This window comes from Molothrus ater, chromosome 26 (genome assembly GCF_012460135.2).
Source record: "Molothrus ater isolate BHLD 08-10-18 breed brown headed cowbird chromosome 26, BPBGC_Mater_1.1, whole genome shotgun sequence".
In the NCBI taxonomy this organism is placed as follows: domain Eukaryota; kingdom Metazoa; phylum Chordata; class Aves; order Passeriformes; family Icteridae; genus Molothrus; species Molothrus ater.
This window is the reverse complement of record NC_050503.2, coordinates 4,255,323-4,282,192: the sequence shown is the minus strand read 5'-3', so window position 1 is coordinate 4,282,192 and position 26,870 is coordinate 4,255,323. Positions and strand designations below refer to the sequence as shown.

At 49.2% G+C, this 26,870-nt stretch overlaps 2 protein-coding genes across 5 annotated transcripts; one reads left to right on the top strand and one right to left on the bottom strand.

Annotated features, from left to right (window-relative positions):
- Nucleotides 1-6,786: 6,786 nt before the first annotated feature.
- Nucleotides 6,787-7,050, bottom strand: TINCR (TINCR ubiquitin domain containing). The gene has a single exon (XM_054517376.1). It carries the CDS (start codon nucleotides 7,048-7,050, stop codon nucleotides 6,787-6,789), a length of 264 nt encoding a protein of 87 aa, XP_054373351.1.
- A 10,313-nt stretch (nucleotides 7,051-17,363) lies between these two features.
- TPM4 (tropomyosin 4) lies at nucleotides 17,364-26,831 on the top strand. Of its 4 annotated transcripts, none has more exons than XM_036399466.1 (9): nucleotides 17,364-17,691; nucleotides 19,622-19,747; nucleotides 23,480-23,613; nucleotides 23,866-23,983; nucleotides 24,401-24,471; nucleotides 24,695-24,770; nucleotides 25,056-25,118; nucleotides 25,204-25,273; nucleotides 26,454-26,831. In XM_036399466.1, the coding sequence occupies exons 1-9, from the start codon at nucleotides 17,578-17,580 to the stop codon at nucleotides 26,534-26,536; spliced, it is 855 nt and encodes a 284-aa protein (XP_036255359.1). In that variant the 5' UTR covers nucleotides 17,364-17,577; the 3' UTR covers nucleotides 26,537-26,831. The 4 variants fall into 4 exon arrangements, with proteins under 4 accessions (XP_036255359.1, XP_036255358.1, XP_036255361.1 ...); XM_036399465.2 differs by lacking the exon at nucleotides 26,454-26,831 and adding an exon at nucleotides 25,780-25,996 and having other exon boundaries at nucleotides 17,365-17,691; XM_036399468.1 differs by lacking the exons at nucleotides 17,364-17,691; nucleotides 19,622-19,747 and adding an exon at nucleotides 21,328-21,517.
- Nucleotides 26,832-26,870: the final 39 nt, after the last annotated feature.

Genomic DNA, 26,870 nt, shown 5'->3' with positions numbered 1-26,870 from the left:
ATTTCACCAAGCAGGCACTGACCCTGACATGGGGAGAATGTAAAGCTCATCCTCTGGCTGGTTTTGTTCTTCAACCACACCAAACAACTCAGAATAAGCCACTTGCAGGGTTTCAAACCTGTTTATCCTTCCACAGAAGATGCCTTCACCCTCCTTCAGATAATCCACAACTCTCTGGAAACCTTTTTCTCATCGGCAAGGCTCTTCCTCTTTAGTGCCTGCTCCTGGAAATCCATTTTTCATCTTAGGACAAGGGTGGTCTGCAGCTTTAGGAGCACTTTGAGAATGTTTGCAGCAAGACAGAGCTCGAGCTGCCTCAACACGTTCACCCTCAGGCATTAGCACCAAAGGCAGCTTTCAGGGGTTGTGGGTCTATCAACATCTTCTGACAGGGGCCCAGACCCTCCAGAGAAGGCCTAAACTTAGCAAAGCAGAATTATTTTCTAAGTTACTCTTCTGAAAACCCTTAGAAATCACCCAGTGCTATCCCCTGGGGTCTCCAGAACAGAACCTGAAGCTCTTCCAGGTTTGTTGGGGTACCTCTTCGGGGCTGGGATTTGCTTGGAGAGCTCATTTTCCCACCTTGGACTGCAACTAAGAGCAGGGCTGAGTCGTTTGACTCCTGTGAATTGCTGTTTGCAATTATGTTTTCATTTTATGACAAGGAACTGAGCCTGTGCTGCAAATATTTCACCAGATCTTAGAGAATTTCAAAGTCTGTGGGGTGGGAGTTTTTTGCTGTGTTCTAGCAAAGGATCAGTCTAGTGAGGCTGATATCAGCCTCTGGTTGGGTTTTCTGTAAAACCCAGAGCAGGATTCATATTTCAGCACTTTCTTCTTCACTTGAAATTCCAGGGGATTTTGACAGCCAAGGGTTTGCTGTGAGCCCACCCTGTAGCCCACACCTGTCCCATGAAACACCGTGACACAGGAGGGGGGATTTACCCCAACTGGGCAAAACCCTCACCTGATATAAATCAGCACAACCACAGGGCAGCCCAGTGAGCTGGGCCATACCACACCAGAAAGAAACCCACGTTAGGATGTGCTTCCCGTTCATTAATTCTTTGCCTAGAACCAAGACACACCCCTGGGGATGTATTAGCTCAGTTTCATCTGCTGCAATCCCAGGCAACGGCGCAGGGAGGAATTCAAACCCTGTGCACCACGTTCTCTACCACTGCAACCCTGTGCTTTTGTCAAATGAGCTTCTTGGGCTGAGCAATAAGTAAAGGAGCTAAATACAGGTGTGACTGTCTGACCTATGTGCTGTGAGGTGCCAGCAGAGGTAACTGCACTAATGCTTTCAGAACTTAAAAATCACTTAACTGAGGACACCAGAAGAGAGCTTGGCCCGTGAATAATACACATAAATACTAGAGATGCAGTCAGCCCCCCACCTGGCTGTTGCCTCAGTAACACATCTCTGGGAGGATATTTTTAAGCCAGTATTATTTATCTGGTAGGTGGAAGCAGACCTGTTAAGGCCATACCAGGTCAGCATATGTCTAAGCATGTACTGAAGAACTTAATTAGTTCTCCCTGAGTAGAGAGACTCCCAGTGCTATTTAGAGGATCGTTATCCCACTGTGAGGGGCCTCAGAGCCTGCTGCTAGGCCTCAGCTTAACAGGGCAAGGCTGGAAGAGTTGGATGGGGGTGAAAAGTCTCCCTTTCATGCTGAGGAGTAATTGCTGAGCAACCGCAGGAGCGGGAGGGTCAGTGCAAAGAGCAGGCATCACAAAACCACTCTGAAACTCAGAGTAAAAAACTTACTGCAGGGTCAAATTGTGTAGATCCCATGACTTTTTTTTGTTTGTTTGTTTGTTTCTAGAGGTCCAACATCACCTGCTGTGCTTGGTGAGTGTGTCCCAGGTAATTCCAGTGACAGTGAGCAGGGCTGACAGGACAGTGATGCGGGTGTGGAGTGAGCCACTGCTGAGGGCCTGTCATGATGTCCTTATGTCACCACAGAGTCAAACATAGGCAGGAGTTCAGCAGCAGCTAAGCTGGACCCTGTGCAAGTGGCTCAGTCATAGTTTGCATTTACAGTTCCAAAAAATCAGAGACTCTAAACTGAGTGCCAAGAAGGGAATGCAATGGGCTCCCCAAGGATGGATGGGTTTGTTATTCTGGCAGGAGGTAAAATATCCATCCTGGAGTGGATGGGCCTTTGGAAAACCAGACTGAGCAGCCTCTGAAGAATAAAACAGCTTCCCAAGCATGTCAAAGCTTCTGTAAGGACTGGCACTCACAGAGGACACTGAGGCTGGAGAGGGAGGAACCTGGACATGCTTATTTTGACTTAAGAGTGGCTCCAATACACAACGTGGGACCTTGGTGTGCTCTTGGAGCTGTCAGGAGTTTTTCCTGGATGAGTTGTTATGGTAACTGAGCTAATGCCCTGAGATAGATGCTTTCAGGTGGCTCCAGGCCAGAAAATCAACACCAATAGATTCCAGATAATAGACTTCAGCTGAACTCAGTGCTGGCGAATACTTTATTTAACCTATTCACCAATGACTTCCTGAACCCCATTCTCCAGGCAAGCCATGTATGATGAGAAAAGCTGCCTGGCCTCAATGAACCCCAGCTTCCAAAAGGCTGAGGGACCCCATGTCCTGCGTGGCTGAGTCTGTGCCAGTAAATCAAACGTGCCTGGGACATTCTCCTGCATTCAGAGGACAGCTGGCACAGAATTACCAAGGTTTTCCTGTTAAATTCTCACTCTCCAAATCTGTGTGGACAAATCCAGGCATCCCATAAGGAGCAGTCCCTGGCCCATGCTGGCTACTGAAACGCACCTGGACTGAGCCAAAGATTGCAGTGGAATACTCCATCATTGTGAGAGAGAGAAGTCCAGGCAGTGCTTAATTTATCAGCACAGACCTTGCCTGGGTGACTGCAGGAGAGGAGCCTGGAACCAAGAGCAAAGGCTCTGTCCATGCGCTTGTGCTTACACCACACACAGATCCAGCTGGAACATCCCCAGGAACAGGCAGTGACAGGCACAGTGGGCATGTCTAGGGATTGCTCTGGATCAGCCACTGACATCCTCTGCTTGAAACAGCTCCTGGGTTAAGCGGAGGATTCACCAGTTCAAGGCAATATTCCTCCGCCTCCCACTGAACATCCAAACACAGCCAATAAATGATCAGCAAGGAGCAGCTGATTCCATGTGCCCACCAGCCAGCCCAGGTCAGACTGTGTCACTAATCACACACTCTGGGCCAGAAGGCTGAGAGGCCAAAAGCCCCAACTTTACTGAAACTGCTTCTTTTATTCCCTGGTCCCATACAGGTGGACCTGACTGGTCATTTAACATCCAGCACATTTCACATGACTGGCTAATTAACGAGACACCATTTGTAAACAGCCTTATGGGCAAAACAGCTTATTACAAAACACCAGATTGTCTAGAATTCTTTCTCTCCATCTCCCTAAGGTCTCCCAGGTTGATTCATGGGAAAACTTATCTGGCTTTCTCTCTCTCTGACCAGACCACTGCATCCACCTCCTGTTCGGTGGTGCTCCAACACAGCCAGCAAGGAGCTCCAAGGAGACAAAACCCAGGAAGAGTCATGCCAGCTTCAGAGCTCCCACGTCACCACCAGACCAGCTGAGCAGCTCCCTGGCCCTGCCTCCAGAGCCAGCCAGACGGGTTCTGCCGTGGTGTGGCCCACAGTGCCAGCACTGAGCATGCCTTGGGCGTTTGGGACAGCCCACTGCGTGCCCGTGGATGCTTCTGCAGCCACGCTGGGTGGTTCTGCTCATGCCAAGACCCACTGCTGGTCTCCTGTTAGGCACTGATGGCTTCAACACCACATGCTGGCCCGTGGCCACTGAGCTGGGGCATTTCTCTGCTTGTTCATTCCCATTTCAACTGTTGCTTTGCTTGTTTTACCCACTGGCAAACCATGTTACTGTAATATGTCACTCTGTAGGGCAGGAACTGTTTTTGAGCGAGTTCTTTTCTCAGCCTCTACTGCAACTGGATTGCAATTTCAGTCAGCACAGCAGTAATGTGATTAACAGGCTCTGCACAAAGGGGAATTGCATCCTAGGTGGATGTGATATTTGCAGTTCTGGCCAGCCCATGTGTTTTCCCAGGGCGAGAGGTCATGTTGACTGATCTCCAGAACGGCTTGCTCGAACTTTTAAACATTCAGGTCTAAATAAATTTTCAGCATTAGCTGGTATGCTGATCCCTTTCCTGCCAAGCTGCCGCCTTAAGTGAATTTTTATGACTAAGTTACAAACCCCAGAAAGTACGAGCAAGAAGTGGAATTGCTGACTTGGCCTTCGCTAAATGCCAATTATCTACAAAGGCATTAGGCGGGGAGGGGAGGATGAAAAACAGGGTCATTTTCATGTTTTCTCAGGTTCAAAGCAAACTGTCCCGTGAGCCCATTGCAGGAACACACAGCATGCAGAGTGACCATTAATATTTATAGGCACGACACTGAGCTGCAGACCTTGGCAATCACAGCAACTCCACTTTTGGAATTAATAGTGCTCTGTTTGGCTGGTACCTCGGTACACAAAAGTAAGGAGGAGACATCAAGATTTTCAGGGAGAACTGAAGAAGTAGCTGGGCAGGGATCCATACTTCACTGAGCTGCTGAAACACTAAAACCAACTCTTAAATCCTCAGGACTGCTGGCTAAATGCAGCACCATGTTTTCACTCTCCTCTCTGCTCCTGTGGCTCCTAGACAGTCCCAGCAGTACAGGGCTACTCTTGTTATAATCCCCATGGTTATTCACTGGTTATTGCCCAGCTGATACCCACCAATGTATTTCCAAAGACACTCCTGGTGCAGCATGGATTTATAATACCTGAAGATCTGCCTGAGTGATCTTAAGACCCAAATTGGTCCTGTAATCTCAGTACCAATCAGTTACAATGCAGCCTTTTCCCACTCTGTATTTCCTAAGTCCCAGTGGCAGCGAGAGACAGGCATCTAAAATCCTCTAAACCTCTCTGTGCTGAAGACCTGGCAAGGTGCTGAGTCACAACCTGCCCTCAGCCCAGGGCTGCCTAGCTCCACATCTCAGAAAAATCTCAGGGAACTATCCCACCATAGCTCAGTCACCCCATGAACCTTTAGAGAAACGTGTCCCCAGTATCTGGGCATTTACAAAAATGCCTTTGGGAGTGGGTGAGGTTGGCACAACCCAGTAATCCTTTATGTCAAAAAAAAAAAACTCAAGGAGACACGACTTCAGGTAGAGACTGGGCACTCCCCACATTGCACCCAGGCCTGGAAAAAGCAATAGGAGATTGGCCAAAGGTGCTAGTTTAGGAACCAGGAAGGTTAGCAGGAAATCCATGGAGAAAAATATTAGAAATACCACTTTGTTTTTAATGCACTCACAAAAATTGAGCTGGGACTTTGAGCAACAGGCTCTAGATTTTCAAAAATGGCCAGTGACTGCAGCTGGGCCCTCTGAACTCAGCACACCAGGGCAGGATCTCCTGGTGAGTTTTGCATTGCTGCAGCATGTGGGAAGGTGCACAGCACCTTATGGAAAGGTTTCCTTTTTATGGAAACCAGGCATCTACCAAACAAGCATCAGTATGTGCACTCCATCAACTCAGACCCTCCAAATCCTTTTTTACTTTCAAAAATTAAGACTGCAAAAAGTAGGAAAATAAATACTGGAAACAACAACAAATAGAAGTGCTTCTGCCATTAAAAACCAGGTGAAAAGGAGGAGCTGAGCCAAGTTAATCAGAGAACTGAAATGAGATGTTGGAGAAAAGGGCCGTGGGTGACTTGGGGTTTGCAGTTAGCTGAGTGATGTGAAATCTCCTGTGTCTGACTGAGCTCTGAAAGGAAATGCTTTATTAAATCTTCTTTGTGTGAGATTTCAAGCTGCCTCTGGACTGGAAAATAGGACCATTCCAGTATGTGGGATATAATCAGGAACTGAAGTCTTTAGTGCAGAGTTTTCTGCAGAGGAAACTCTGATCAGCATAGACACATAACTCAGAGGGCTCAGGATTTAGAGAGATGAATTAGGCACCACATACCCACAACATACCTCTTCTACCCAGTATCCCCAAAATGCTTCACAGAATTAATCACGCTGGCAGCAACAACCCGGCATTAGGAAAGACAGGGCAGGTGGGCATAAATTCACCACACTGAATCAAAGCTGTCCTGTGGGCCAGTGAGTCCAAGGTCCATTATCTCAGCTTTCATCCCCACCAGAACACAGTGCTTGCCGTGATTGATCTCCCATGCCCTGGCTCTCCTGGGAGTCTCCAGTCTCACTGTACTTTCTGCTGTGATTCAGACACATTTTGGGCAGCTGCAGCCTCCTGCCGTCCCTGTCCACACTGCCTGTGCTCCACTGGCAGCACCTCTCCTGTCACAAGGACTGTGCCACCCCCAAATACCTGCACAAAGTATTTGCAACAGAGAAGCAGGGAGACAAAGGCACAACAGGACAAGAGAGAGGTTTCCAGAACAGTCTCCCATGTCCCACAACCTCCCCTGCCCTTTTTCTTGTCATGTTTCTCTCTCTGTGCTTGGCCGCGTATCCAGGAAAACGAGACCTGACCAGAGACAGGACAGGCAGCAGCAACCTCCTCTGAGCTGCTTATTTCACAGCACATGTCTGGATTTGAAGAGCCTGGGGCCTCAATCCTGCTGGAAATGGCAGCATCTGAGTTCCTGGTCTGCCTTCCACAAACCCTGACAAGAAAGTGTCCCAAGAGGCTGCGACACGCCGAGCGTTCCCCTTCCTCTGCACCACCCCCAGGGCAGACGAGCTCCCTGCCTACCTTTTATTGCTGACAAGGAGGAGGACAGAACCATTCTGGATATTGGCTTCTTTGAGGGTCTCATGCTCCTCGAGCTGCCTGGAGTTGTAATAAAATGTCTTCTTCCAGGAGGTGATGCCCTCCCGCACCAGGAGAGCCCGCAGGTCCATCACAGTGTCCCTGGGCCGCACCGTCAGGGGCATCATCAGGTCCTCGTCAGCCAGGTGCACCTTGATGTGGTACCTCTTCCATCGGGACAGGCTCCTGCGCAGCGTGTCCATCCTCTCCAGCTCAGCAGGGCCACTGTGGCAGGGCAGAGCATCCAGCTGGGAGAGCAGCGAGGCAGGGACGTGGCTCTGAAGAGGCTGGCTGCTGCAAACAGCCTCAAACGTCCTGCCAAACCTGTTTCTCCCAGTTGCCACGCTGCATGCTTCACATTCCAGGGAAGAGCTCACCTGGCTCCATGAGCCTGCTGGCTGGGAAACGTCTCCATGAATCATTTCCACACACCCCTAAATCCCAGAATAATTACAGTGTCTTCACGAAGTGCTCTTCATTCCAATGGCTGGCAGAGGACTTTTAAAGCCAGAACCCCACAGACATTAGAAACGTGGGTGCATGTGAGAAATGAATGGGTTTAGCAACCTCATGTCTCCTGCTCTAAAAAGCTGCCAGCTGGGGAGAAGATCAGTTAGCAAAGTAGGCATTTAGCAACCTCACAGCTATTTAACATGGCCACTTTAATGAAGAGAAGTACAGCTGCATAGTGACAAATTCCTCACAGAGGAGAGCCACAGCACCCTGATGAGCCAGAGCCTGGCTGTGTGAACAGCTCTCATCGTTGCAGTGCAGATTCCCCCAGGAGATCTGCACTGTCACTGCTCACAAACAATCTGGGACCCTCCAGAAGGGGTAGGACTCATCCACTCCTCATCATACCCCCCTACATCTGACACTGACTCACGTGAGCTCCCCAATGGTTCATTGTCTTGATTCCCTCTTCCTCTCAGACCGCTGTCTAATTGCAGGGCTGGGTGTCCTGGGCAGCGTCAGTGGGGTCAGCACCACAAACAGGTGGCACAGAGGCCTTGAAGTGCCAAGAGGAACCAGCCACACTTTGGGAAATACAATGGCACCTCTGAAAGGAAGGAGCTGATGTCAGCCACGGGCTGTAATTGACTGATACTGCAAGGCAGACTCTGGCAGTCACAAGATGATACTTCAGAGCAAACACTATGAAGATAAGGAAGCCTTTTTTGCTCTTTTTCTCAAAAAGATCAAGTCACCCTCTTATCTTGTAGGTAACTTTTCTGCAGCCCATATTACAGGCTTTAATTCCCTCGGCCATTCTTCTCAACACAGACCAGTATTTTCAGACCAAAGTACTGCAAGACTGTTGAGTTCAGGGTCTGCTCTTCACTAAAAAGGAGCTGCTCTTGCCCAGCAGATAACAAAACAGACTGATTTTCAGATAAGGCAGCAGTCAGCTCCCATTGAGAATGAGAGAAGTGTCCACTCTCCCATGGGGGAACAAGGAGGTTTCCACCTTTCCTCCACACCTCCCTTTTCCCTCCCCAGCACAAGAACAGCAGCAAATATCTTCACTTGCACCACAACCACGGGCAGTGGAGATTCCCTGTGCAGTTGAGAAGAACTGAAGCTTCCATTGCAGCATTTCTTTCCAGCTTGGGTCACTCCAAAGGTATGATTGTTTTGGTGGGGTCTGGGATTCTTGGGTCCTTGCTCTGCCACTGAGCTGCTGCAGAGGCGTGAGGTGAGTCATGTCATGCCTTGGTGTTTGTGTTTGCTCACCTCATGACTGCAGGATGGTGTAACACATGTTCATTAAGCACCTTGTGGGAAACAGGAACTGCGTTTAGCCCTGTCATGCTTTGGGAGCATTTAAGGATGCCTGGATTTACAAATATGCCAATAACCTTGAAGACAGAACATCACTACCCCTGTTAGAGATGGAGAAACTGAGGGATAAAGCTGTTAAAGCCAAGAAAAGGCAAAAGGTCAGGCTCTGGTCCCCATATCCAGGTACCTCAGTGAGGAGTCTCATTTTCAGACACCTGCAGAACCCCTCAAGCCCAGGGCTTGGTGATTCCTTCCCCATTGGGGTGACATTCACTCCGGGAGCCAAACTTCATCCCTGGTGTAAAGCCAGAGTCTCAGGGGTAAAGCAAGGGTCTGATCCAGTTCTCAGAGCCATCCAAGGGCAGCCTCTCATTGACAGCAGCCAGACCTGGCACAGGCCCCAGACTCACCGTGCTCTGATGGCTCTGGCCAACAGAATGTGCCCAGTGAGTGCCAAGGGGAGCATAAGGCATTCTCACTTCAGCAGAGCCTGTCTGGTGTCAGCGAGTCCATCAGCTCCATCCTTCAGCAGACGCGACAGCCTGACAGTTGCCAAATACCTCCCTCAGACACCTTTCAGACAGATCCTGTTTATTTTTAGGACAGCTCTTTCCCATCAAGGCTCAGATGCAAATCATTATAGAAAAAGGGGGGATGGTGGCAGGAAGAAAGCAGCTATTATTTTTAATTCTTGGCCTGTGATGTGGTAGCAAACTTTCCTCATGTACCCCCATCTGCCCACATTGGGACCCTTCATTTTATGAAAAGGGATGATATGCTGGCCTATGAAAGCAGCATAAGGAGAAGCACAGTAGTGAAGTCAGCTTATGAAATATTGAAGCAATGAAATCCTCACGGAACACGTGAATGCCTAATGCCAGTTTCAATTAATTCTGGATTTTTCATTAAACCACTATTAAAAGCAAAAGGACAGCAGAAATAAGGGAAATTGACTTGAGCAGTATATTAAATACCTAAGTTTTGCTTGAGGATGTTTTATTATCTGTCCAAAGCAATTATTTCACCAGCTCCTGATGGTTTGTAGGCTAAACAGAGGTATAGAGTAAAGTTCTATATGGTCTTTCCTTAAAATTATTTTAATTTCTGTCCCCTACCCTGCACCTGGCAGCCTGTCTCTGGTGATGTCTCTGGTATGTCATATCTGGAGCATAAGACATGGAGTTCTGGGAATCTGTAATAAAGTGTCACTCTGGCATTATTTACAAATCAAATAAAAACTTGTTGACTTAAGCTTTTCCCCATATTGAGGGCAAACAAAAGACATGCAAATATTCAGAGACATTCATTAGGAAAGCCTGAAAAGCAATTTAAAACCCAGGTGGGCTGTGATTTTTTTTATGGACAGAAGAAATAAAGCAACAGCATTTATAAAATATCTCCTCTCCTGTTCTCAGAGCTTCCTTACCCCATTGACTAGAGCAAAAGAGAAACACCTGCCTGAATTAGGTGCTTTGTTAAGATGTCTCAAGATGGTTGAGATGATCTTGGGCCTTACAACTTCTTCTCATAATGACAGAATAGAGACATTCATTCCCCAGGCAGGTGGGTTTTTGGTGGGGTTGGTTGTTTGACAGTGGCTGTTTTGCTGCTTGCTGTGCTGCTCTCCTTGAAAAGGGCAATAGAGAAGTGGGATGCTGCTCAATAAGAAAATAAAGGTTTTGATAAGGAAATCAAGGTTTCAATATGGAAATAAAGGTTTCTTTATTTTCTGGTAGCAATCACAGGGGAACTGAAACGTTTGAGAGAAATCTGATTGCCCTGGCAGAACCTGTAAGTCTTTGAGGAAATCACTCAGCCAGTGCTGTCGTTGTGCCAAGGCAGACCCTTTGCTGTTCCCTGAAGCCCTCTGACCCCAGGACTTGTGCTCAGCAGTGCTGAACACTAAGGATTCTCCTCTGATGTCTCTTTGGGGACACTTTGTGTTTGGAAGCAGAGAGAGAGCAAAGGATGAAGCATGGGGGTGACCACCCTGCCCAGGCTGACCGGACTCTACCTGCACTTCCACAACACTAAAGGGGTACTAAAAGGTACTAAAGAGGGGCTTTTTGTCAAATTCCCAAAAGACTCAGCTCAGCTGGTGGGCACGTTCTCAACCCAAACACTGTTCTCCTGCTCCACTAACCAAAGGTGCAGAGGGAAGGCTGCAGCACTGTGAGCTCTGACACCCAAACCAGGTGCTGGAGAGCAGGAGGCCGGGGAAGCTTCATTCACGGAGTGAATGGCTGTGCAGGCTTAACAGTGCTAGAACAAGGTTATAATCTTCAGTCCAATATGCAGCTGTCACCTAATTATTCAGTGCTTCAGATATCTCAGGTGATGGGGCAGCTTAAGGCACTGGTATTTCTATTTCTGAAGCACCAGAGGCTCCAGCTAGAGCTGTACCACCACGTGCCAGGATGAGTAAGGCCTTTCCTATCACTCAGTGCTTCTCTCCTCCCGAGATGTGCTTGGTTATGAAATGACTGGGCTCACTTGATATGTCAAGTTACATCTCCAGCAAATGAACAGAGAGATAATAAATGATTAATAAATGCTTTGAGAAATGAGTAATTAAATGCAACAGCTTTTTAAGAGTCCAACGGATAAGGACAAAATATGTAAGCCCAAGTGATAAGGCTTTCTCCTGATACAACTTATCTGCAGCACACTGCTCACATCTGCAAGAGGGCTTAGGAACACTAGTAACTTCTTGTGCACCAGGAAAAAAGAGCCTTTCTGTGATAGAGGAGCACTTCTCCTGGGGATTAAGACAAAATCCTCTTTGTTTAGACATTTTAAATCCAGAGAAGCTGGAAGGTGCTTACTTTAATGTGTGAGGGATGACTGTCAAGCAGAGCCCCAGCCTCCCATCCTTGCCTGGCATGGGGGAAAGTGTCCACATCTTCCTGGCCTGTTCTAAGCCACGGTCAGGAGCTCTCCATCTGCTCCACCAGTATAATAGATTTTTTTTTTAAACGATGGTGCTGTCATTCTTTCTGCTACAAATGAGGATTTCTGCCAGTAACACAGCTGAAGTCACCAAGTAAAGCAGATCCTGCTGCAAGTACCCAAATCAGATTCCAAAAGGCCCCACAACTGCTTTGGCCAGCTGCCCAGCAAAAAAATTGCACTTCTGGGAGCTGGTGGACTGTTTGGCATGGAATTGAACTTCAAACAGGCTCCAGAAAAAAAAAAAAAAAGGCTATTTATATTTAGTTTTGAAGGAGAAAACCTGCCTGGGTTTGGAACACAAATGAACCTGCAAGTTTTCTGAGCAAAAGTTGGATGTGAGTTGGTGACATTTTCTGGTGGAAAAGGCAATGTGAAGGAAAAAAACCCTGGTAATGCACATGTTAAATGAACCAGTCAAGTGCAGACAATGGAAAAGCTGAAAAATTGATATGGAGGAAAGCATTTTGTGGTGGTAGCTATTTCTCACTTCTTTATAACTTCCCAGATGGGAGATTCATGACCCTCAGAAGAAGTCTGTATCCTTGGGCTTTGGCCTGAGGCAGCCCATGACTCACCCACCCAAGAGGGTTGGCTATAAGCTGAGAAACAAGCAAGACAACAAAATGGTCGTGGAAACAGCAAAACAAAAGACAAATGAGTTAAGTGATGGAAGAGCAAAAAAAACCCCAAACCTCTGCACACAAAGGAGGGCCTGGATGGAGAGAGAGAAGAGAAGGCTTGTGCCACTGAGGACTCAGAGGAGCTGCCATCCCAGGCAGCCAGCTCCTTTTCTTTCAGGCAAAACAAATTCAGGTGCCTCAGTCTCCAAAAGTGAGATGGGCGGAAATAGAAGATTTGGGGCTCTATGAGCCATTCCAGCTGCAGCACCATCATTTTCCAGAGGCTCGAGGAAGAGGGAGGATCTGTGGATCTGCATTGCCATCTAACGGCAAGGCAGAGCTTGAAGCATTGGCTGGGGCCCAGCAATGGGCTGGAACAGTAAAAACAAGGAGGACATGGCCCTCAGGGACAGTCCCGTGCTCTAAATGCAAATCCTGCCTCTGCAGCTGAAAGGTCTCACCGATGAGGACCAGTCCAGAGAAAAGCAGGGCAGCCAAAATCTTCTGGTAGAGGCAGCTGATTCTTTCTTCTCTAGGATCCTCTCCACTCTGTATTAGCCAGAAATATCAGCATGGATTCAGGGTGGCATTTGCTTTCTTCTGCTGTACCCTGTTCTTCTAATGCTGGCAGTGAGACAGGCTTCCCAAGCAGGTGTGCATTTCAGGTATCGAGTCAATTCTGCCATCCTGTTCAAAACAGTGTAAAATTCATTATCTCAGGTGTTCCAGGATCCTGCTGGGAAATGCAGGTAACTGGGATTATTAAAGAAAAGAGGTCGATTTCGCTTGGATCAAGGCACAGGAAAAGCAGATTTACTGTTTTCATCACACTCAGCCCAGTGTTCATCCATGGTCAGTAATGGATACTTAATGAGAATGTATTTCAGGCTGGTACTGGCACACACACTGAGAAAGGTGGAGGGAGAACCCACAGAGCAAAAAATTCACTGAGATGTGAGGGTTTACACATCTTGTCAATTAAAAGGAAATGTCAGGAAGAGACAAGTTTGATGTTCAGTCTAGTGCCACCTTTTCTACTGATACACCATATTATATCATTTCTACCGCAGAAAATTTACAAGAGAGTGGATTGTTAGGAGATACTCATGTTAGTAAAATGAAGGAATTTGGTAAAGGGTTGACAACAGCTTCTTTCTTCTGCTTTGAATTGCTTCTAGCCTTGATACATGCAGCTCTGTATATGAGGAGTTAGAGCTCAACCAGTGTGAAAGAGAGGAAGGAGATCTTCTACGACCAAAGTTTGGAGCAGAGAAGGAGCTGCAGGAGAAACTGGGGGATATAAAGTGTCTGTTTTTCCCAGCTAGTGAAATGGGCCATGTTGTGGGTCTCAGCTAACTGCTGGGCTACAAAAAAAAGGAGTAGGGATTGACAGGAGAGAAAATGTTGAGACCTGCCAGACTTCAGGCCACAGGTCTGACCACCCCCAGTCTGTTCAGATGCCTGCTGTGACAAGCTTCCCATGCAGCCTGCTGCCAAAGGAATGAGCACACTCTCCAACAATCCAACTTCATTTCCTTCTGGTATCCTCTCATATTTACGCACCAACCTTGCCAAGCTTTGCTCAGCCCAAACAATCCCTCAGAAAGAAAAGGAAAAACAAAGGAACTCTTACAGCCTGTAAAGCACCTTCCTGCCTGCCTGAAACAAACCAAAAAAAAGAAATAGTTCAGAGTGCTCTTCTTCCTCTCTTGGTTGCTCACTGTTTCCCAAGCTAATGAAAACCAGAGGCTGTGGGACTGACAGGATTATCATCACTGAATTCTCCAGGTGTTTCTCTCCAGTTCGTGAAGCAGGGAAGGGAAGAAGGGCAGGTACCTGGTTGAAGGGCTACAGAGGGTGACATGTTTCTTGATGTTCTTTTCTAAATGTGGCTCTGAGTCATGCAACAGTGTTGATTAGAAAAATTATCTTCCTGCAGTTGAAGTAGAAAGGAAAAAGAATCTTGTTTGGTGTTTGCTTCCCTATCTCTGAATCCAAGCCTGCCTGAGCCTGTGGCAGGAAGGGGGCTGGTGAGCTGACTGGAAAACCACTTGTCCTTCTCTCAATCATAGAAATTATGAAGAGGCTGTGAGAGCAGCCACAGGAACAGTTCAAAATGCACACCTAAGGGTAACAAGCAGCCGTTGTCCCAAAGAGCAGCATGCACAGCCTTATATCAGCCTCCATTCCACAAGTTCCTACATGTGCTGGGTCAAACGGGGCTAGCACAGTCCTTCCCACTCCATTGCCCTCCCTTGTATCTTCAAACTACACCCCAAAACTTGTTCCTGTGAGTCAGAGAGGCTGTGGCACATCCAGCCTCGTGGTGTGCATGACCACGAGGTGAAACAGCTCTGAAGGCAGGATGGCATGACTGAGGGAAGGGAGCCCTGAAGGAGCCATGAAACACAGCCAGCAGGTTGGAACAGACAGCAGCAGTGTGAGCTGGACCACGGGGCTGCAGCCAGCTGAGGAAAGTTATTCATGGTGTATCTTGTCCCCAAGAAATCTGGTGGGGGTCCCAAAGATGCATCTTGTCCCCAAGAAATCTGGTGGGGGTCCTGCGCTCCCCCTGTGCCCACCAGCGCTGAGCCTCACTCAGCTCCTGGGGCTTTCACCCCAAACCCCTGAGGAGCCTCTGCTGCCCTCCACCAGCAAATTCCACGCAGGAGGGCGAGGAGAAGGACACATGACTGTGATTAAAGTGGTTTATGGGGCTGCCATGTCATTTCTCAAGGTTTGGAAACACTGATAACGCAGTGCTTCACCCCTACGCCTTAAACCTGCTCCAGACTGAGGTCCTATGTGATTTTACCTTCCACTGCTCAAATCACAGAATAGCTTAAAAGTCAGTGGGATTGGACTAAAAAAAAAAAAAAATGCCCGGGGGCCACCTTGCTGCAGAGGTACCCGGAAAAAGCACATTTAATTTTGTGAGGTGTTCAGAGGGATACAGGGGCATACCAAGTGCCAGCACTGGTTTCCAAGCAAACACTGAACCTAAAGCTGTTTAAAATTCCGATTTTTTTTTTTTAATATTAAAACAAAACATATAAAGAAGAAGACAAAGAAAGGATAAAACAAGCACACAAACGAAGCAGATCCCCCGCTGCCGCTGGCGGTGCCGGGCCGGGCGGGGCAGGTCCATCCCCACAGCCCGCCGGGAGCCGCAGTCCGGGGCGCCGCCATCTTGGCGCCGCCTCAGCACCGCCCCTGAGGGCTCCCGGCAGCCATCTTGGGGCGCGGGGCGGGCTGGGTTTTCGTAAAATTAATTCGTTTTGATTTAAACAACAACAAGTCGTTGTCGTGTTTTAACCCCAGCTGGCTGCCGAGCACCACGTAGCCACTCACTTGCTCGCCCGCGAGCGGAATCAGAGAGAATCAGAAGGGTAAAAGCTGGAGAACTCCTGGGTTGAAAGAAAGTTTAATAGGGAAAACAAAGGAGAACAGGGCCCCATCTCATGGAATGGTGACATGGGAAGACAAATGCCATCACTGCAAAAGTCTCCCATTTTTTCCTCCTCGGCGTTTATGTCCTGAGTGATGTCAGATGGTCTGGAATATCCTGGCTGTGTCTCCTCCAATCTCTCAGGCACCCCCAGGCCCCTCCCCAGCTTGGGCCTGTAAGAGGCAGGAAAGGCCTTGGCTCTGTGCAAGCTCAGCAATAACAAAAGCATCACTATATTCTCAACCCTGTATTCACAACAAATCCAAAACACAGCCCCGTACCAGCCACTGGGAAGGAAATTAACTCTATCACAGCCACAAGCATTGTGCTGCTGTTGGCTTTGTGTCCGCTCTACCATCATATTTAGCTCAATAAAGGGCAGATTTTCCCTTAAAACTCTCTCCCAAAGGCCTTGCAGTGCTGTGCCAGCTGTGCCAGAGGATGGGGAAGCTCTGGGTCTTATGCTGAGTGTCCTGGTGCCCTCATGGCTGGGACGTTGGGGCTGTGAGGGAGCTCGAGCTGTGAGTGAGGGGCTGCAGAGAGCAGAGCACGGCAGAACTGGGCAGGGAAGGGACACCGTGGGGTCAGCGGGACCTGGATGGGGAAAGAACCAGGAATGTGAAGGGTGGACATCAGGAAGAGGTTCTTCTTCCCCCAGAGGGTGGTTGGGCACTGGACATATTCCTCAGGGAACGGGCCCAAGGCTGCCAGAGCTCCAGGAGTGTTTGGGCAACGCTCTCAGGCACAGGGCGGGATTGTTGGGCTATCTGTGCAGAGCCAGGAGTTGGACTGGATGGCCCCTGTGGGACCCATCTCAGTATATTCCATGGCTCTGTGCAGGTGCCAGGGCAGCAAAGTCAGAAAGTGCTGCCAGGCTGCCCTGGAAGGTGCCATACATCAGAATATCAGAACATCAGAGCAGTCAGGACAAGGCTGTGTGGGGCTGTGAGGCTCAGCAAGAGCTGGTGAAGGGATGGAATGGTTTTGGGGACGTGTTTAATAGAACTGCAAAAGGAAGCAGAGCTCATTCTGGGGCTGTTGGATGCTCTGCTTGGTGCCTCTGTCAGTGGAGATACTCCTGCTCCCCCCAGAGCCTGCTCTTCCCTTCATACAGCAGAAGGAATAATTTACAGTGCTCATCAGACTGCACCTTCAGGTGTTGTTTAGTTCCCCAAGGATTTAGTGAGAGAAATTTCAAGGACAGGCACTCAAATTCACTGAGTTTGCCTTGAGCCTGAACTTGACATCTAAATTTGAGTTCTGTTATGCGTTGTACTATCACACATTATAGCTCGTTCCTTAACACCAGCACTTATTTTTACAGCAAAAACCTCTGCTGTCTCATATCCTGCATCTTTTTATAACTTAAATTTAGCCAGCTCTTAAGCACAGATTTTTTTAAAAATAATTTATTTATTTTATGTCTGGATTTATTTTAGAGTAACGTAAAGAGATCCTTCCCTTGATCAGCCTCATGCCTTTATTCCAGGAAGGCAGGCCATCCCCAGGATCTGCTGGGCTGGTTAATTGCTCTGCACACACAAAGGGGAGCTAATCAGCTTTTCTTCAAGCATGTGTTCATATGTCAACACTTTTGCTTCTGTCAGAAGCTTAAAAATGGAAACAGTTTTCTCTTTAAGAAAACAGGACCCAAATAAGGAGATGGAGTGGTGAAGATTCCTCTAGTGAGTCTGTTCCAGCTCATTCCTTAGAAAGGCTCTGGATGGAGCACCGGGGAAGGGGCCAATAGATCTGGGTTTTGTCCAGGGGGCTCTGGGTTTAAAGCTCTCTAAAACCACTTGTAGCTCATTTTCCCTGTGACTTGCCTGGGTACAACTTCTTTCTCTGTCCAAGCTGTTAAAAATCTAAAATTTTAATCGTAAGATTCTTTTAGTTGCGTGACAGATCCAGCCTGTCCTTGAGCAAAAATGGAAGCTATCAAGAAAAAGATGCAGATGTTGAAGTTAGACAAGGAGAATGCCATCGACAGAGCAGAGCAGGCTGAGACGGATAAGAAGGCAGCTGAGGACAAATGCAAGCAGGTAAGAGGAAATAAAATCACTGGCTTCGTGTGTGCTGTGGAAATAAGTGTAACAAAATACTGTGTGGCAGTGTTGTGATTCAGAAAGCAAAGTCAGTTTTCTGTTAATCTTCTTTTGAAGTTTTTTGCCTTTTTGTTATGCTTCTACAGCCAGGACTAGGCTGTAACTTCTCAGCCATCTCAGTCTTTCCAAAATTAACATCATCCACAGATTATTAACAGTACTTTGTCTAAGTTTTCTTGAATCTTACATAATTGTCCTAAATTTCTCATGCTTTGATTCCATGCAAAAGGCCTTTACATATTTAAAATCAAAGCTGTAAACCCTGACACCTGTAGGACTAGTGCTAATAGAGTTGGCTGTGTCTAAACATTAATTAAGCCTCTCCTTGAAATGAATTAATAAAGTTCACTTCAAGTTTTTGGTGCAGAGAGTGCCCCTTAGAGGTACCAGCTGAGACTCAACAGGAGATATGCTCTCTTATTTTTTGTGTCAAGAATAATGGAAAATATCTTAATTTGAATGTTCTTTTAACTGAATTCTAACGATAACATTTTCATATTCTTTTGCTTTTCAATGTCTTTATTCTGGGTGTCTGTCTCCTATTTGAGCTTTAGTATTTCCAGAATGATCTTGAAATGTTAGCTGAGTGCATTCAAGTTCTTTGTTTTTACAGCACTTCTTGTAAAAGTACCACATATTTCCCTTTTATGTTCCCTAAATCTGGCTGCATCTTCCACACTGCTCTGTTATAAGCATTCATCTGGCCTAATATTTCTTCTTCTTTAGAAAAATAAATCTTTGATCTTACTCCTCTTTTCTGAATTGTCTCAAAATTTTCAGCTTCTTTTTTAATGTGGGCACAGTACTCAAATAGTTACTTTAATATTCATACACAAAGCCAGCATCTGCTTCATGCTGCTCAGTGTCCCTCTGTCAGAACACCCCAGCAAGGTTTGCAGTTCTCTCACACTGCCTGGTTATCCTCTGCAACACACCAACATTCCAGAATAGCACACTACCAAAAATGCCTTTAAAACTATCAGTGAAACCAAAATGAAGGAAGCACACCAAAATACAAACTGTTTTCCTAGAGTAAATTTCAGTGAAGGTGGAGCTAAAATGGATAAATCACTGTCTCGACAGACTGAGCTGGTTTGTGTTGCAAATGAGAGGATGAAGCAGATGGGTTTGCAGGCCCACCCTTATCAGCAGCAGGCCTTTGATAACGTGAATTCTTCGGGGAGCATGAGACAGTTTATCACTAACCAGCCTCCCAGCAGGTTATAAATAGCACCATTCTAGTGAACAATATGGATTTATATGGTATGGAGGAGTCTGAGCCTCACATCGTGTCGGGCCACAGCTGGAGAATAATCCAGGCTGGAAGGGACCTCCCGAGGTCAGCGAGTCCCGCCTAGAGCAAGGCCAGCCCTGTTCCCTCCACAGCCAGAGTGCCTCAGCTGGGCTCAAGTGTCCTGAAGCACACACAAACATCATGAATTTTTTCCAGCTGTACAGAAATGGAATAGTTTCCTGAAAAATCACCAGGTAACAGTGTTCCAACAAACACTAAAAAAGGACATAATTCAAAAACATCTATAATTATGCTGCAAAATTGCTGCAGGGTGTCAAAAAAAAAAAAAAAGCGAGGTGAGAAATGGATTATAAGTTCTGTATTAAACCAGACCCTGTGTGTGTGGTGGCAGGCAGTGTTGTTCGAGGATGACATGTTTTTAATGATTCTTCCCTGGCAATTGCTACCAGTCATTCTCAGACTACTGTCACTAGCAGAACTTTGATCTGGTCTTTTGTGGCGTTTTGTATGCTCTAATGGGTTCAAACTAATAGTAAAGAGTAGTTTTATCGTGTTAAACTGTAACTGGTACTACATCAGTATGCTCACTTTGGGGATTTTTTCTCTTGAAAGGTAGAGGATGAGCTGGTCGCTCTGCAGAAGAAGCTGAAAGGAACTGAAGATGAACTGGATAAATACTCAGAGGCTCTTAAAGATGCCCAGGAAAAACTGGAGCAGGCTGAGAAGAAGGCCACTGATGTACGTATCCATGGCCAACACTTGCCTGTAACTCTGCTCGCTGTATTTTGTATGCACTTCACTGGTTGTGTGCATTTCTGCCGGGGGATAGAAAGGCGGGGTTGCAGGTTTTAAAAGGTGCAGGGTTTCAATCTCCTCTCCCCTCCGCTAAAGGGAGCGAGGCTGTTCTGCACCGAGTCCGTGGCACCCGCAGCTGCCCCCGGGAGCCCGCACCGCTTGAGGCTGAGGGGACCCCGGGGACCTGCCGGGAATTCTTTGGGAAAGGAGAAATCTCCTCTGACAGAACTGAACAAAATGGTGCCTTTTGAAGGAGAATGGGACGGCAGCAGGATTATGCCGTGGCATAAGGATGCCCTTTGCCTTCATCCCCGCGCCAGGGCTAAAGGCCAGCCCAGACTCCCCGCCACACCCGCCCCGTCGTGGCAGCGGCGAAGCGCGGGCAGGGCCCGGCAGCAGCGTCAAAACCTCGCCTTGGGGGGCCGGGGAGCGCTGCTGCTGCTGCGGGGCGGCATCCTCCGGGCCAGGCCGAACCGGGCCGGGCCGAGCGGGGCAGCATCCCCCGGGCCAGGCCGAGCCGAGTGGGGCAGCATCCCCCGGGCCAGGCCGAGCCGAGCGGGGCGGCATCCCCCGGGCCAGGCCGAACCGGGCCGAGCGGGGCAGCATCCCCCGGGCCAGGCCGAACCGGGCCGAGCGGTGCGGAATCCCCCGGGCCAGGCCGAACCGGGCCGAGCGGGGCGGGGCAGCATCCCCCGGGCCAGGCCGAACCGGACCGAGCGGGGCGGAATCCCCCGGGCTAGGCCGAACCGGGCCGAGCGGGGCGGGGCAGCATCCCCCGGGCCAGGCCGAACAGGGCCGAGTGGGGCGGCATCCCCCGGGCCAGGCCGAACCGGGCCGAGTGGGGCAGCATCCCCCGGGCCAGGCCGAGCGGGACAGGGCGGCATCCCCCGGGCCAGGCCGAACCGGGTCGAGCCGAGCGGGGCGGGGCAGCATCCCCCGGGCCAGGCCGAACCGGACCGAGCGGGGCGGCATCCCCCGGGCCAGGCCGAGCGGGACAGGGCGGCATCCCCCGGGCCAGGCCGAACCGGGCCGGGCCGAGCCGAGCGGGGCGGGGCAGCATCCCCCGGGCCAGGCCGAACCGGACAGGGCGGCATCCCCCGGGCCAGGCCGAACCGGACCGAGCGGGGCGGGGCCGCATCCCCCGGGCCAGGCCGAACCGGGCCGGGCCGAGCCGAGCGGGGCGGGGCAGCATCCCCCGGGCCAGGCCGAACCGGACCGAGCGGGGCGGCATCCCCCGGGCCAGGCCGAGCGGGGCGGGGCAGCATCCCCCGGGCCAGGCCGAACCGGACCGAGCGGGGCAGCATCCCCCGGGCCAGGCCGAACCGGGTCGAGCGGGGCGGGGCCGCATCCCCCGGGCCAGGCCGAACCGGACCGAGCGGGGCAGCATCCCCCGGGCCAGGCCGAACCGGGTCGGGTCGAGTCGAGCGGGGCGGCCCCGGGCGCGCCCGTCCCGTCCCGTCCCGCGCCGCTCCTCAGGCTACGTCACCACCTCCACCTCCAGGCGCGTGACGTCAGCGGGCCATTGAAAGGCGCGGGCCCGCCACGTGCAGCACCTCCGCGCCCAGCCCGCCGCCCGCGCCCATGGCCGCGCCGAGCTCCCTGGAAGCCGTCAAGAGGAAGATCCAGTGCCTGCAGCAACAGGCGGATGAGGCGGAGGACCGCGCGCAGGTCCTCCAGCGGGAGCTGGACCTGGAACGGGACCTGCGGGAGAAAGTGAGACCGCCCGGGCTGCCTGCTCGCCTCTCTCGGTCGCTCTCTCCCGGGCTGCTCCTTCCTTCCTGTCTCTGGCTCTCTCTCGCTGGGGCGCGCCCGGCTCTTCCCCGCTGCGGGAGGACGGCTTGGCCGCCGGCTGCCTCCATCCCTGGGCTGTCCCCGCGCTGCTCCGCTCCGCTCCGCACTCACCGCCCGCGGGAGCCGCCAGCGCTGCCGCAGCGCCGCGCCCGCACCGGCCCGGCCCGCGGGGAACCGGGCGCGGCGGCGGCGGCTCCTCGCCCGCCGCTTATCGCGCTTTGGGGCCCATTCCTGCGGAAAAGGCGTTCGAGCACCGATCGGCACTGGGGAGCGGTTGAGAGTTTAGTAGGAAATGGCTGTTTAATTAGGCAAAAGCGCTGCATGACACGGAGCGGGGAGTTCCCGCCTCTCGGCGCCGCACCGCTGGCTTCAGCACAGCTGGGAAATGTCCGAACTGCTGAAAAATAACTTTCCGTCCTGGTTTTCACAGAGAAATGCGAAATCTCCGCTAGCGTGCGGCTCTCCCGGGGTTGGACAGCTGGTTTCACTTAGATTTGTGTGCGATCAGCCTTCCCGGCATCTTCCTGCTATTTTATCACATGTCAGCGAGTTAGTTTTACCGTATAAGGACTGCGGGCTGCTGCTGGGAGAGGTGGAGCCAGGCTCACCCCAGATTCCCAGTGGCCCCGGCTCCATAACTTTGGAATCTTGCTGAATTAAAAAGTGACTTAAAAGCGCCCTGCCTAGTGGAAGGAGTTGCTGCCCCAGAACAGATGCTAGTTTTGTACATGATCGATGCCTTGTATATAAATCGGGAAGTTAAACACTGCACTGGGTAAAAACAGATGAAACGTTGGATAATTTATGACTAGAGGAATCCTGGGTCAGCTTCCATTTGGATCAGCCACTGAACTCCTTTCCAAGATGGCTCAGAACTGAATGGAAACCACTTCCTCCAGCTTAGGAGTGGTCAGTGACCAAATTTGCTAAGCTGCAGAAAAACGCTTTTCTTTTTTTTCCAAAGTGTTTTAACATAAAGCATAAAACAGTCGCCCCTCCAGGGTCTATATTCTGTAAAAGTGAGGGGAAAAAAAGTTAATCTTGTATATGGCAATCCTCCTCAGAATGGGGGACAATGCAGTGCACAAGCCTGGCAGTTACTAAAGCAGGGTTCCATTTTCCTTCAAAAACAAGCAATTAAAGGAGCTGAATCTTAATAAACACATATTTATGGACACCAGTTTGTCCATGTTGTCTGCATCGAGCATTTCTCCCAGCAATCTCTCCCATTTATTAACTAGTCTATTTTTTATACACTAATGGTGTTCCAGTTAATGTGCAGTTTGTTCAATAATACACAAACAGATCTCATTGCTGAGAAATGCATCCTGCCTAATTCCTTAAGTACCGCAGGAAGCAAAGTTTAACTTACTTTAAGAATCTATCTAATTTTGTCCCAAAAAAAGCCTGACTCTGCCATGCTGAAGGCACTGTCTGTGCCCAGCTGACCCTGTAGATTCTCCAGCATCTGCAGGCCGGGGAGCCAGGGTGGATCAGGACCTGGCTCCAGCTCCACTGTGTCACTGAAACCAAGGGCAGAGAAACCCACGGTGAGGTTTTGGAACTAAGCCATCCTGGAAACGGTTCATTTTTAAAGTTTGGATAGATGCAGCCCTGTGAAGTGCTCCAAAAATACCCCATTTGCAGTCCTGTAGAGTTCCTTTTTGTGTGGCTGGAATGATAAGTGCCATTAAAAAAAAAAGAAAGACCAAGCACACACTCCATACCTTGACATTCCTGAGATGCCAGAGTTTAAGCAAACAAAAAAGCAGAGGCAGAAGGGCCCCCGAGCTGCCCTGCAGTCCCAGGGAGATGCTGCTGTAGTTGTAAGGACACTGATGAGCAAGGGCTGTGTAACCCCGGTGTGGGCCATTGTTCACACAGGCCGAGGGTGAGGTGGCAGCTCTGAACAGACGCATCCAGCTCGTGGAAGAGGAGTTGGATCGAGCCCAGGAACGACTGGCCACAGCCCTGCAGAAACTGGAGGAGGCTGAGAAGGCAGCAGATGAGAGCGAGAGGTACGCGCCTTGTTTATTTTCTGGTGTTAAAAAAATGAATGCGTGTGAATAAAATGTTCCTGTGTCATTGAGTATCTGCGTGTGCTGCTGCAGGTGAGAGACTTGAAACTTTCTTACAAGCTTGATTGGGTAATGATGAACACAGTGGTCATAATGGGCCACTTTTAGGTTACAAATATCGAATTCCACTTTGTGAAGTTGAGATTCGAGTGTCAAAATGCTTCTACCTAAAACATGCTTTGACTTCTGCAGAGGAATGAAGGTTATTGAGAACAGAGCAATGAAAGATGAAGAGAAAATGGAAATTCAGGAAATGCAGTTGAAGGAGGCCAAGCACATTGCTGAAGAGGCCGACCGCAAGTATGAGGAGGTAAAAAGGAGAAGGAAATGGTGAAATGTCCAGGGGAGCCATGAACAATAACACTGCTCTTCAGTTTAGTCCCTCTGTTCAGCTGCACTGGGTGATGCTTCAACCTTGGAGCATTGCCAGCAAGGAGGAATTTTAACTGTGATTTGCAGCATCTTCAGTACCCAGTGCTAAAAATACTGCAAAATGTGCCTGGGGAGGGCTGTTACATCTGTGGGTTTCTGCTTCAGCCTAATTTCCCCACTCCAGAGGAAGCAGGAACAGAGTATTCTGAGTGCCTGTTCAGATATGTAGAGTGTCCCAGCCTGTGGCAGAGGATGGAACCAGATGATTTTTGAGGTCCCTCCCAGCCTCCCCAGCCCTGTGCTGTGATTTTGGGAGCTGCACACTCACTGACAAGTGGCTGCTGTCTTTTTACAGGTTGCCCGTAAACTGGTTATTTTGGAGGGTGAACTGGAAAGAGCTGAGGAGCGTGCAGAGGTGTCTGAAGTGTGAGTAACTTTTCAGAATACAGGAATTATCAACACTACATTTCATTGAACATAATCTCCTGCTAGGCAGGCATGTAGTTAGTACTTGTAGAAAAGTTGGTTTCTACACTATACACCTGGTTTTCTTCTTTCTGACTTAATTACTTCCTCCCTTGTGTTTTTTAGACTCCTCCAAATCACAACAGGAACACTAGTAATTCATACTTCTATTTTCCCTTTCTAGGAAGTGTAGTGACCTCGAAGAGGAGTTAAAGAACGTCACAAACAACCTGAAATCTTTGGAAGCTCAATCTGAAAAGGTTGGTTCTTTCAGTAAACTAAAGGATGTGGGAAAAGCCAAAACTTGTACATAGAATTCATAGAAATAAACCAGAAATACAAAGCAAATGAGAGGTTTTATCTGCCTGCATGTGGATACAACTCCATCAGTTCTGCCCAAACAATGCTGAAGGTCTGCAGGAGAGCACGGAAATGGTGTTTGCAGCTGTTTTAAAAGGAAGAGTGCTTATAAATAGGTCACAGTTTCATAAACATTTATTATTGTTGCTACAACTTCCCTTAAAGAGGGTTTATTGTTTTCACAGTACTCGGAAAAAGAAGATAAATACGAAGAAGAAATCAAGATTCTCTCTGACAAGCTGAAAGAAGTAAGTTTGGCCATCCCCAAGCTGGATGCATTTTTGGGCATAATCTTTCTAGGAGCACCCAGTGATGCTATTTCAACTTTTTTAGGCTGAAACTCGTGCAGAATTTGCAGAGAGAACTGTTGCCAAACTGGAAAAGTCTATTGATGACCTGGAAGGTATGGAATGAATCAAGTTTCTTTAAAAGTGGTCAGTTCAAATCAGATAACAAAGTCTAGGAGTGGGTGGTGGATTTAATGGGAAAGAACAGCAGCATATTGGTGGATGGGTGTGATGTGTCCACTGGGCACCTGCCCTGTGTGGTGGAAGTTCTCCTGGAAAAGGTTTTCTTCCATAAAGTTGGCAACAATTACCTGATTTTGGCCAACTAACAGGTGGAGGGACTCAAGGGATCTTGAGCCCACCCTATTTAATCTCCTTACTGGAAAATAATTGTGAGATTACAGAAAGACAAAAAGTTCACATAGGTGGAACTTCTGACCAGGCAGCTTTGTGGGTGTTTTGCTTTCCTTCTGATACTCAACTACGCCTCTGTTTTCTTCTTTTGTTTTCCTCCCAACTGCTTTGGCTGCTGTTGCCTTTTGCCTCTCCGCTCTCCTCCTGTGGCCTCTTCTCCTCCCTGCATTTCTTGCTGGCCTGTTGCTGCTGCCCTGGTGCCTGACAGATGAGCTCTATGCTCAGAAGCTGAAGTACAAAGCCATCAGTGAGGAGCTCGACCATGCCCTCAACGACATGACCTCTTTGTGACCTGCCCCTGTGTGGGACATGGGGAAATTCCCACTCACTGTGTTTTCTCAAGCTTTTCTTGCCTGTAATACCTGTCACTCCTGTGCCACTTCCACCTCTGTGGGAACTGAGCTCAATAAAACATGATACCTCTACCTTTCACCTTGCAGGGTTTACTTCTGTATAGATCAGCTCAGATTCACTGGTGATGACACCAAAAACACATTCAGCTCCTCATGTGGGGTTGGGCAAGGCACGGTCAGGATGGGGCAGCACCTGGTTCTGGCAAACAATTGAATTTTGGTGTTCCTTTAGTCAGTGAAAAGCTTTGAGTGCATTCAGTGTCTAGTGGTTAAAAACCTCCCAGTCCAAGGAGAACCCAGCAGGATGTGGCCTATAAATGAACAATGACACATTAAAACACAGGCCTTTCACGTTCCATGAGAAGCGACCTCCCTTCAGGACAGCAATTACAAAAAATTGGCCCCACTTTGATGATAAATGTATAAAGGTGTTTTAAATATGAAGGTAAGCTACCCCAGGTTTTATTTAAAGAGAAAAGGCTATAAAATAATGTGATTTCAATCTTGTGGTTTTCTTCTTTCTCACCAGAAAAACTCGCTCAAGCCAAAGAGGAGAACCTGGGCTTGCACCAGACACTGGACCAGACACTAAATGAACTGAACTGTATATGAGGGGTGCAGAGCTGACAGCAGCCGCAGGAGCCAGCCTGGCCCTGCCCCGCTCCTCTCCTTTCTCTCTCTGTATCCTGGAAAAGCCAATTAAGTTATGACCGGCACAGCCGCCCCGTGGCTCCGGGCATCCCTGGGGCCGGGGAGCCCCGCCGGGCCGGGCCGGGCCGGGCGTGTCCGTGCCCGGGCTGTTCTCACGGTTCCTTGCTCCTCTCCTGTACACCCCGGTAGAAGCTGCACCCGAGCGGCGGCGGCGCCGCCTCCGCTGCCGTTTCTTATTAAAGGATTTCTCACAGTACCGAGGCCTCGTGCGGGTTTTTGTGCCGATCGGGGGGCG